The 12,183-nt window shown below is 37.5% G+C and overlaps 1 protein-coding gene across 2 annotated transcripts in view; it reads right to left on the bottom strand.

The window, feature by feature from the left end:
• The window catches only part of Cog2 (conserved oligomeric Golgi complex subunit 2), a 462,981-nt gene extending 451,187 nt beyond the window's left edge, over positions 1–11,794 (bottom strand). For both annotated transcript variants that reach the window (XM_090375498.1, XM_090375496.1), the window contains exon 1: positions 11,642–11,794. In XM_090375498.1, coding sequence (XP_090231624.1) covers positions 11,642–11,746 — 105 coding nt within the window. In that variant the 5' untranslated portion in view covers positions 11,747–11,794. The remainder of the gene's footprint in view (positions 1–11,641) is intronic.
• Between the last annotated feature and the right edge of the window lie 389 nt (positions 11,795–12,183).

The following is a 12,183-nucleotide window of genomic DNA, read 5'->3' as shown; positions in this document are numbered from 1 at the left end:
TGCTTGTTCTACTTTTCTTGTGTTAAATCTTCTTATGTCCTCTCTGAGTCTCTTTCTAATGGCTTTGCATAACTCAGTATACTCAATTTTCTCCCTGTCAGTGTTTTTCTTGCTCTTCATTTGTCGTCTTTGGTTCATCATGACAAGTGTTTCTTGACTAACATATGAATAGCTAATACAACTGAAGGGATCTAGGTGACCATTCAGGTCAAAGGTATATTAAGATATGAAAGCACGTAGTTATGGAAAAATTCTCTATTACTCTGAAACCTTTGTTACATTGTTAGTCTCATCCCTGGAGATGAGACTAACATCATTTGTCGGCACTCACTGAGAGGTGCTTGGTGATTCAAAGCCAGAAACCCATGTCTAGTTTTGAATAGCTGCTGATTGGTTGTGGTGTAGGTAAGCATTTTTCCAATGTTATTATAGCATTTTTGCAAGGTTATATATATGATGTTGTGATCCAATTGATGATTTTGGTCATTTGATACTGAACTTTTCTGGCTATGAGTCAAAAACTTTCCAGAAACCTACTGTGCTATTGGTTTCTGTTTTGTGGCAGCCAGTCTTCAGAAGCCTGTCTGGTAGATGGCAAGGGATGGGGGGGGAGAATCCTCATGTCTATAAGAGCTAGAAGGATTAGAGGGAAAGAACTAAACACTGGTCCACAATTTGGACAGGTGGCAGTCAGTGATTACATGTGCTCCCAAGTGCTCTTGTGTTCTTTTGGATTATAAAAAGACAGTTTCTGAGAATATCAGATGTCGATGTCATCGGAAATCGAGGTTCCACTGTATAAATATTTTTTTGATAAATAACTGTATTTCCAAATATTGTCATTAAAATAAATGACTATGGATTTGTGGCTGAAAGAAGGAACTTTACAACGAAAAGAGTGTTCTTCTAGTAGTGCAACTGTAGTGGCCAATATAAGCAAGCATAATACTGTGACACTGCAGAGTGAGGATGAACAATCGCAGCCTTTTGTCCTCCAAAAATCTGTTAGTTTTGGAAACAATTGTAAAAAGTGAAACACTTTTCATTGAAGTGCATAAAAAAAAACAAGAAACAGCTAATAAAAGACCAAAACAAAATTATGATACCAGTTAGTTGTACTTTGGTTTTACACGTTTGGAAATAAAGATGCTCCTGATGCACAGTGCATCATATGTAATAAAATACTAACATACAGTTCATAGGCTCCTGCTAAACTTCATAGGCATTGGAAATCAACCATGCTGAATACAAAGATATGTTTATTTAAGAGGCAGCATGACCTCACTTGCAAACTGTAAATTTTAAATGATTAAAATTGCTAAAACAATGAAAGTGAAACAGTAGCATCTCATCAAGTAAGTTACCACATAGGACTTACCAGAAAAGCATATACTGTTCGAGCAACACTTATAAAGCTTTGTGTGAAAGATATTGTAACATGCATGTTGAACAAGCAGTCTGCTAGAAAAAATTGATGAGGTACAATTATCAAATAATACCGTTACGCATTATATTAAAGATCTTTCTGATGACACAGAAAGAGTTAGTTTGCTGACTAAAACTTTGCAGTAAGTATTCATTGCAGATAGATAAGTCCAATGATGTTTCAGGACTTGCTGTGCTACTAGTATAAGTTCAATATAAATTTAATAATACTATTGAAGAGGACCTGCCCTTAGGTAAATCTCTGCTAAGCAACACCACTGGAGAAGAAATATTCAACTGCATAACAATCTTATCAGAAGGCATGAAATTAGTTGTGGAAAATGTATTGATAGTGCTCAGGCAATGGTCGGAAAGATGAAGGGAGCTGTGAAGCAAATCCTAAATATGGCACCACAAAGCACTAACAGTTATTGTTTCTATACATACAAGCACTGGCAGCTAAAAAAAAATACCAGCATACAGAGCCTTGCCAAGGGTGAGGCAAACGAGGCTCTTGCCTTAGGTTAAAAGCTGAAAGAGGTGTCAAAAGGAAGATCAAATAATTGCCAACATTTTCGATTTTTTGATTATTCCAATCTGTTTATCATTCTTTTGTCATGCCACTGTACAGGTACCAACCTCTGCACACTAGTGCTATCAGGGGGTTCCACCATAGTTGTCGCCCCAGTGGTTGTCATTTTTATAACCTCAATTACTTGTGTCCTGGGAGTAAGTGTCGATGCCGCCAAGCATAAAAACTCTTACCTCTATGGAATATACACAATTTAATTGTGAAAGATAAGTGTTTGGGTATATTTGAAATTAATTAAAATACAATAAATTTATTTTAAATTTATTTAATAAATTTAAATTTTTCTAGTAAAAATGGCATCAAAAAACTTAGTGATAATGGATGCAGGAAAAAACGATTTTTGTCATCCTTTTATTTTTACTAAAACATGCACCAGAAATGTATTTTAAATAAGTCATTTTTTTAACTAAATTTTTTTTTTTTTTAATATTTTAGGGGAGGGTGCAATTTTTCATTTCTGCCTCAGGTACTAAAATAGCTTGGCACAGCCCTGCTAGCATATCTAAAAACTGTGCTGGATGAAGGGTACAGATGATTAACTTCATCAAATCTCGATCACTGCTAACCAGGTTATTCAAAATTTTGTGTGATGAAATGGGTAATCAGCATAAAGTGCTTCTTTTACACACAGAAGATGCCCAGAGGCAAAGTGCTTGTGAGACTTTTTCAACTTCACAGTGAACTACTAATATTCTTCACTGCTGTTAACTCAGGACAATAGTTTAATGAGTGGTTGATAAATTCCTCATAGCTAAAGACATTTTTTCGAACTTAAATGAAATTAATCTGTCTGCAAGGGAAGAATGTGAATGTTTATACTACAATGGATAAAATTTCCATCCTGTAAAAAGAAACTGGAATTCTGGATATCTTCTGTGGAACTAAATAACTTCGACTGCTTCCCCACGTTATACAAATTTCTGTCAGAAATTCATGTTACATGGGGAATTAATATAAAATAATTCATTCAAAAATTCCTATAGATCATTCACAAAATCACATGAACAGTCCTGGCAGCCTATCTGCAGTGTTCAGAAAACTTCACATCTGACTGCACAATTATCACCCCCCCCCACCAAGTCCTTTTAATTTTCCAACTACCACAAGCATAGTATCACACAGTAGATACATTACTCTGGGAATACTGAAACTCATATGCAGTACTTTGCACTTGTCAATTTTAAACTTCAATTGCCATTTCTCAGCCTTTCCACTTAATTTTTCTGGATCTCATTGCAGCAGCATACCTTATGTAATAAAGATATGCTGCCAACCTTCGTAACTTCAACATTAAGACTCATATCTTCATCAATATTGTTACATACAGAAATCATAGAGAAAACAACAATGGGCCCAGCACTGAACCCTAGGGGGCTTCACTAATAACATTAATCTTTGAAGAGCAGTGTCCATTGATAACCACTCTGTCTTCTCCTACTCAATCACTTTATCCACAGCAGTAATTTGTCCTTTATGCCACACTGCTCCAATCTGTATAGAAAGTCTTTTAACAGTAGCAAAAGCTTTCCTGAAATTTAAGTATAAGATATCAAAATTATTTTCTGCATCCAGTTCCTTTGACATTGCATCAGTGTCCAATCAAACTGGGCTGACAAGATTTCCCTTAACGAACTCATGCTGTGACCGAAGTATAACTGTACCTCCATCTAAATAATCTTGCATCACTTCTTTAACCAGTGACTCCATTATTTTCCCAGGAACAGAAGTTAAGCTGACAGGTATCTAATTGCTCATGTCACCCTTTTATCCCCCTTTGTAAACTTAAAATATATTCACACATCTCCATCCATGGGTGCAGCACTATGGCCATAGATGCTTCTGCACCTAAAAAATTCCCAAAAAAAACAAACCATCCATGAACACCTCGCCTGAATCCAAAAATGTTCTCATAATAATAGCTAAGTGTTTGCTTACCTCCTTTGAAGTCTCCCTTCATATAATTGGATAGATCCCATTCATCACAGGTGCCTTTTTTATGTTTAACTTTGACAATTTCTCTACCACTCAGATGTTAAAATCATTTGGCTTCCTATTAGTCTGATAAATGTCTGGCATGCACTTCTCTAAAGGATTCCTCATGTGTGATTGCAGATGCAAAATACCTATTTAGTTTGTCAGCAACCTGAACAGGATCATCAACAGTTAAATGACTGATATCAAGTGGACCAATGTGATTCATCCCTTTCCTTCTAGTGTTTACAAAAGTAAATACTAGAAGTAAACGCTTTCTGCTGTTTCAATTTGCATCCTTTGTAAAGCCTTCTCATAATCTGCCTTCACTTGCCTAACCTCCTTTGTGACTTAATTGCAGACTAATTCATATCTACCATTGGCTTCTGAATCACCTGATAGTTTATATGCATCTCATGCACTTTTCTTCTCTGCCACTTGTCTCAACAGTTCATCTGACATTCATCTAGGTCTAATGTCTAAACCTTGAACGGTATTTTGTAGTTGGCATGAAAACCCTAGTAGCTTCTATGATTACATCTCTGAATGCTTCCCATTTAGAATTTGTTTTTATTAACATCATTAGTTTTTATTAACATCACTGTACAGAATTTACGAACTGTCTGAGACCACTACAGTCTCTCTTAAAAGAGCAAAAACCCTTCCCTTTACCCTTGTTGGTAGTTATATATAAGTAAATCCCACTTCAATAAATTGTAATCACTCCCACCTAGTGGTTCGTTTATCTGCAATTTCTTAATGAATGAAGAATCACTGCTGATAATCATATAGAGAACATTGAGGTAAATTACTGCTATGGATAAAGGGATGGTTGAGTGGGACAGAGAGAGTGGTAATCAATGGACAATGCTCTTCTGGACTAATGTTATTAGTGGAGTCCCCCAAGGTTCAGTGTTGGGTCCATTGTTGTTTTCTGTATTTATTAATGATATTGATGATGGTATGTGAGGCTTAATGTCTAAGTTTGCAGACAATACGAAGGTTTGGCAGGATTGTTATTGACACTAATGACAGTACACTGCTGCAACAGGATCTAGAAAAGTTGAGCAGATGGGCTGAGAAGTGGCAACTGGAGTTTAACATTGACAAATGTACAGTACTGCATATGGGGAGCAGGAACCCCAGATTAACTAATCAACTGTGTGGTACTACCCTGACAGGGGGTAGAGAATGAAAAGGACCTAGGGGTAATTGTGCAGTTGGATATGGATATGAAGTTTTCTGAGCAGTGCAGATGGTCTGCAAGAGTAGCTCATGGTGTCTTGTCAATGATATACAGGAATTTTTCTAACAGGGATAAGGAGGTGATTATCCCCTTGTATAAGGCAATGGTCAGGCCACACCTTGAGTACTGTATACAGGTCTGGAGGCCTCATTTTAAGAAGGCTGTAGAGCTGCTGGAACAAGTACAGAAGAATGGCAACAAGATTAGTGAATGGAACAAAGGTTGCTCCTATGAAGAAAGGCTTAAGTTTTACAAATTACAGTGTCTGGACTCTAGACACCTGCGAGGTGATCTGATTGAGGTGTATAAAGCCTTGAATGGTTTGAGCATGCTCAATGCTTATGAAATTCTTCCACTTGCTCAGAATAATCGCCTGAGAGAGCATAAATTCAAATTGAGGAAAGACAGTTGTAGGATAGATGTGCAGAAGTTTGCCTTTAGCCAGCGGATGGTTGATTGCTGGAACAAACTTCCATCTATCGTTGTAATAGCTGATAGCTTAAATAGATTCAAGGCAAAACTAGACACATTTGGAGCAAGTGGACGGGTGAAATGAGAAGGGATTTTTTTTTGGCTGATGCTATATAAGCTTGCTTTCTTTCTTCATATTATTATTATTAGCCATATGCTGCAAGAAAGCCTGAGGCTTATGCTGCACCGGCCAAAAAAAAAAAAATTCCAGAGTTACCCTGAGAGAGAGAAGTAGAAAGGAATCATCAAATAATAATAATAATAATAGAATCTTTAATTGCAGCAATGATAGACATACAATTAGTCCCATCACAGCATGGTGGTGCCAGGGGTTAACAAAACGTATTTACAAAAGAGATACACATGAGAAAAACATAAGTTACATCAGATTATTAACAAAGCACAGTTTTACATTTTCAGTTCGACGAGGATACCCTTCCTGTATTTTTTATTATTGACCACTTCTTGGAGGTCCCCGTCGATGGCTTGCAGTGAGGGCAGCATTTGCTTTGGCAGGAATCTGTCAGTTAGTACTAGCCGGTTACGGTTTGCTAGCAGCTGTGCTGAAGACCAGAGATAAGGGGGAGGAATGCGCCAAGAGCAGTGATCCCAGAAGTTCGGCTCTGTAATTTTACCGGTGGCCATCTTGATGGTGAACAGCAGCCTTCTTTCTGCGAGGTAGGACCGGAGCCTGCGTAATTGAAGAGCTTCTGCTAACTGCGTTGATCTGAGAGCTGGGGGAAGGTGGAGTTTGCTGTTGGCCCATTTTAGAAGCCTGAATTCGGCAGAGAATATTCTTTTGATGTTGGATTCGGCGGCCGAGGCCCATATCTCTGAAGCATACAGTATTGTCGGGTAAAGGATTGATACGATGTATCTTTTTACCAGTTGTGGGTCGGTGGTGTGGAGCAGCTGTTGTTTGGCGACCCAGCGTAGTGAGTTCAGCCTCGACTGTATGAGGTTTATGTGATCGTTGAAAGATAGTTTGGAGTCGAAGACGACCCCCAGATCTTTGTGTGTTTGAACACTTGGAACTGAGGAGCCGTTAAGCACGGCTCCAACGTTGTTGGGCTGCCCTTTAGAGAGTAAGTTATTTGTGCTGATTTTAGGGGGTTGATTTGGAGGTTGAAGGTATTGAGGTAGTCAGCCATGTCCTGCAGTTTGCTAGTGATTTGCTGAGTGATTTCGGCTGCCGAGTTGGATGGCAATATTTTAGTAAGGAGCTTGACATCGTCAGCATATGTGATCCAATTGCACTTATTGGTCACAAATGGCACCATGATTGCTGAGAAGAGAATGCCAGACAGGACCCCCCCTTGAGGTACACCGGCAGTTATGTGGCGCGTGAAGGTCTTTGTTCCGATCTTTAGAACAAGGGTCCTCTTCGATAGGAGAGATTCTAGGAACCAGAGAACATCGCCGTGAAAACTGAAGTAGTTTTCTAAGAGACGTAGGAGATTAAGTATATATAGATGGCATCAAAAGCGGAATGGATGTCAAGATATATAACTGACAATTCCTGTCTTTGTTCGAAGGCATCTAAGATGTGCAGAGTGGTTGTTACAAGGTTAGTTATAGTTGACCTTCCTGATATCCCATAGTGTATTTGATGAGGACTGTCACGGAGAATTTGATGTCACGGAGAATAAGAGAAGAATGATGATATCCAGCTCAGGACCCTGGGTGTGCCAAGCCCATACTCACCAGATATGAGCCCCATACGCCTTTACTAATGCTAATTACTCTCTTTTGCTGCTGTAGAAAATAGTCATTCAATAAATCAAAAAAAGGTTTTGCTACTGTTTGAGTGACCAACCCACAAAATCCATTCAATATCTAGAGCAGTGGTTTTCAACTGGGGTGCCTCAACAACATTCCAGGGGTACCACGTAATTTGGGTTTAAGTTACTAAACTTATTTTTTTAAATTTATATGTTCATTTCATTATAAAAAAGTGTAGAGTATCTTTTTAATTTTGTGGTGATCTATAATTGATATTAACTTAGTACCTCTATATAAAGAATAAAATTATTACATACTGTATACATATAATTTGTATTATGAAATACAAATTATATGTATAAAAATTATGTAATTTTTATAATTCTATTATTGTAATAACTATAAATAATTATTATTGTAATATATATTCAGAGAGACAGAGAATTGGATCTAACAGGCAGAACATTGAGTAGGGGTGCCGGAAAATAAAATAAATTACTTAGGGGGTGCCGTTATTAAAAAAAGGTTGAAAACCACTGATCTAGAGAGTTAAAATAACCCATTATAAGACATTCTGATTTACTGGCTCACTCTATTTCTCTGTATAGTAGTTCACTGTACTCATTATAGTCATAAGGCTATTACTACTCTAATTTTTGTTTTCCCAGTGTTTATGTCACATCCAAAACTGACTCAACATTGCACTAGCCACCAATGTGAACTGGGTGGCCAGTGCAATGTTGAGTCAGTTCTTAACTAGGAGCATAATCCTTCCAAACTTCCTGTCCTGTATATCCTTTCAGTATACCTTGTACTCCCCATATGCAAATTCTGCATCCTTTACATCACCTACATCTGAGTGACACCATGTCTCTGATATCACCACAATGTCTCCATTTGATCACTTGACCAGTTCTATTAATTCATCAAATTTATTTGCTATGCCTAACACTGGCATACATGTAAGTATATGTGTACCTGTTCTTACTCTCAGTTACCCCAACACAGACCATGTATTTACTTGTTTCACGACAACTCCCATCAGTTCTTCAAATCCTCAACAACTTGCTTTCAATGCTGCTGCTCATTCCAATAGAAACGGAGCAAGAATCACTTTCACCTATGCCTGCAGCTATGGTAAATATATTATTCTGTGTGTAAGCCGAAAGCTAGCAGTGTTCCAACTACCTAGCACTACCTCAATAACATCAGCAAAAATATTTTTCCACCCTTTCTATTTAAGTGTATCCGATTCCTGTAAAACATCTCTCCTGTTGGCAAGCACACACTATGCTGACAAAAATTTTATCCCAAGAGCCTGATTGACAAGGCACTCATCTTTTACTCCCTTCTATTGTGTTTGTACAGAATTGCACACTTTCAAATTTAACTCTAACATGCAACTTTTTTGAAGCATTGCCCTATACTTGGAAATGAAGTCCTTAAATCTCCTACTCTTAATGTCGTGAGTGCCAATGTAGTAGTAGAGTCAAGCTTACACAGCAGGGGTGGGCAACAGTCGGCCCACGGGCCACATCCGGCCCGCGACGATGTTGAATCCGTCCCCCTCGGTAAATGCATAAATATACAAAATCCATACTTGACTACACTCGCCGTAAACGTTCGGCTTAATTCGGTTCAATCGGGAATCGCAGCCAGTACAATCGTAACCAAGTGATTCTACACAGCGTCAAAGAGTTATTTCCTAATTATTATTGTAGCATCGATCGAACGAAGTTCCTTTGGGTTTGACTTCTTATTGAAAAAAAATAATATTGGTGCGAGATATTTTATGTTTTATGCCTTTTCTAATTATTACAATTTTTAATTTAATAATTTATAGCCCATAAAATGAGCCAATTAAAAAAAAAAGAAAAATTGATGCCGAATGCCGCATTTTCAATGATAATTGGACATTCAGATATTTTTTTTAAAAATACATTAATAATTTGGTAATTCAAGTAATATAACATTTTTTAGGTTCTGATTTTTTTTTATTAAATCGTTCAATCTATTCCAGCCCGCATCATGATGTGAAATTTCATTTGGCCCGCATCATGATACGAAAATTTCATTCGGCCCGCTGATGAAAAAAGTTGCCCACCCCTGTTATATAGCATCAGCCAAAAAAAAAAAAAAAACTTACACACTACATACTTCAACTAACCATACCATCCAAGAATGTCCAGTTCTTTCTTGAATTTATTCAAACCATCCACTTCCACAACAACGGATTGAAGCCTGTTCCAACAATCAATCACCCACTGGCTGAAGGCAAATTTTAGCACATCTATCCTGCAACCATCCTTCAACTTAAATTTTTGCCCACTCGTGTGGTCACAGCAAGAGGAAGAATGCATTTACATTCAGCTTAGTCAATCCATTCGAGGCCTTAAACATCTCAATCAGATCACCCTACAAGTGCCTAGCCTCCAAAAGGTGCAATTTTCAGAACTGAAGCCTTTCTAGGTAAGAGAACCTTTTTGTTCCCTTCACAATATCATTGCCCTTCTCTGCAACCATTCCAGCAATCTACATCCTTCCAAAAGTGTCTCCAGACCCTTATACAATACTCTAGATGTAGCCTTGTACAAAGGGATAAACACCTCCTTATCCCTACTAGCAAAGTTAAGGTATATCATTGTCAAAACTCCTACATGAGCTGTCTGAGTGCACAGAGAATTTCATGTCTGACAGCACAATTACACCGAGGTCTCTCAGTGTAATTGTGAACTGACCTGTTCACAATTACACTGAGTATAGTACCAAACAGTTGATAAGTTACTCTGGGGTTACTGCTACACATGGGCAGTACCTTTCATTTGTTAAACTTCAACTGCCATTTCTCGGCCCATTGACCCAATTTTCCTAGATCCTGTTGCAGCAGTTCACCCTGATGACTGTCAATCATGCTGCCAATATTTTTATCATCTGCAAACTTAGACTTTAAAACTGATAAACCTTTATCAATATCATTGATAAATATTGAAAACAACAATGGACCCTGCACTGAACCCTGGGAAACTACACTAATAACATTAGCCCACAAAGAGCAGTGAAACTTCTGTCTTCTTCCACTTAACCATATCTTTATTCATAACAGTAACTTGTCCTTAATGCCACACTGCTCCAGTTTGTACAGCAGTCTTTTATGTCCAACAGTATCAAAAGTCTTCTTGAAATCCAAGCCAAGTATATAATGTCAAAATTATTTTCTGTATCCAGTTCCATGGTCACTACATCATAGTAACCTAACAGATTGGTTAAACAAGACTGCCCCTTAACAAATCCACACTGCAACTGCAGTATAACTGCATGCCTTTCCAGATTGCCTTGCATTACATCTTTAACCAATAACTCCATTATTTTCCTTGGAACAGACAGTAAGCTGACAGGTCTATAATTACTCATGTCACCTTTGATTACCCTTTATTAATTGGAGTTATATTCGCACTTCCCAACTCCATAAATGTATTTATTGCTTATTTACTTGTTCCATGATGGCCCACAGTAGGGCTCAATATCTCTGACATCTAGCTGTCCAGGCTGCTATGACAGAATTATAATTTGAGTGGCACATTAGGGTCTAAGACTATTATGCATCAATCAGGTGGTAGATGACTTTCATCAACCGGTGAAATACCACCACTTTGCTTATTGGAGGCTTGAAGTGGTGAAACCATGTTTAGTCTCTAGAGCAAAGTTTCCGGCATCCCCCTCTCCTCATACTTCTCCTTAACCCAAGCACGGTACTAAGTACTATAGGTTCTAACACCTCTCGTGTTTGGGGTTCACATAAAAAAAAAACATGTTGCCAGGCCTGCATATTCCAATAGAAGCAGTGCAAGAATCACCTTCACCTATCTGTGGCTCTGGTGCCGTTGGACACAAACACACTATACATTGTTGTGGCTCTAGTTAGTGTATTTGTCTATATATCCAACAACCAGTTTTCAACCTACCTAGAGTTAATTGATGAAGGCATATCACCTTGATAGCATTGACGAATATTTAAGTGTATGAATATACGCATATATGAATTTAATTGGATATATATATATATATATATATATATGTGTGTGTGTGTGTGTGTGTACAGTATTTAACTGTATATGAAGTCTTAGTATCAAGGGTATGAAGTCTTAGTATTAAGGGTATGAAATCTTAGTAAGAAAACTGATAATTCAAATACATACTATCTATTCTACACTTACGTTACTAAATTCTGATTTGTTAAAGCACAGAGGCGATGTTTCTGCGAATGGCAAGCGGAAATCTTCGTCTTCTGCCATTTTTAAATAAAACAACGTTACGCCCATTCGTCAAAATTGCTAAAACACATCATATCAAAAGCAACACACCTTGCCATGTTGTACCATTTGGCAAATCTTGGTATCAGGAAGCCCCCTAGCGTTCATAAACAACATTAAGAAGAAGTAGAAGTACAGCAGTAGAAGTAGTGGCATGTGATGCAAGAAAGCAAATGTATGAGCTTATGCAGCATCAGCCAAAAAAAAAAAATAAATAAATAAATAAAAATCACACCATTCCCTCCAAATGCCTGTCCAGTTCCTCCTTAAATTTATTCAAGCTATCAATATATGTATCAATATATATATCAATATATGTATCAATATATATATAAGTATTCCATATATGTATAGGGAATACACACTTCCTCAGGCATTTACTTAATTATTCATTGAACCTCAGCCATACGAAAAAACGAATTATACTTGAAAACAAATTACTGTAA

The sequence above is a fragment of the Mastigoproctus giganteus genome, chromosome 6 (assembly GCF_048544385.1).
Source record: "Mastigoproctus giganteus isolate SK-2022 chromosome 6, ASM4854438v1, whole genome shotgun sequence".
Lineage (NCBI taxonomy): Eukaryota > Metazoa > Arthropoda > Arachnida > Uropygi > Thelyphonidae > Mastigoproctus > Mastigoproctus giganteus.
The sequence above is the reverse complement of the archived record's forward strand: the minus strand, read 5'-3'. Positions and strand labels throughout refer to the sequence as shown.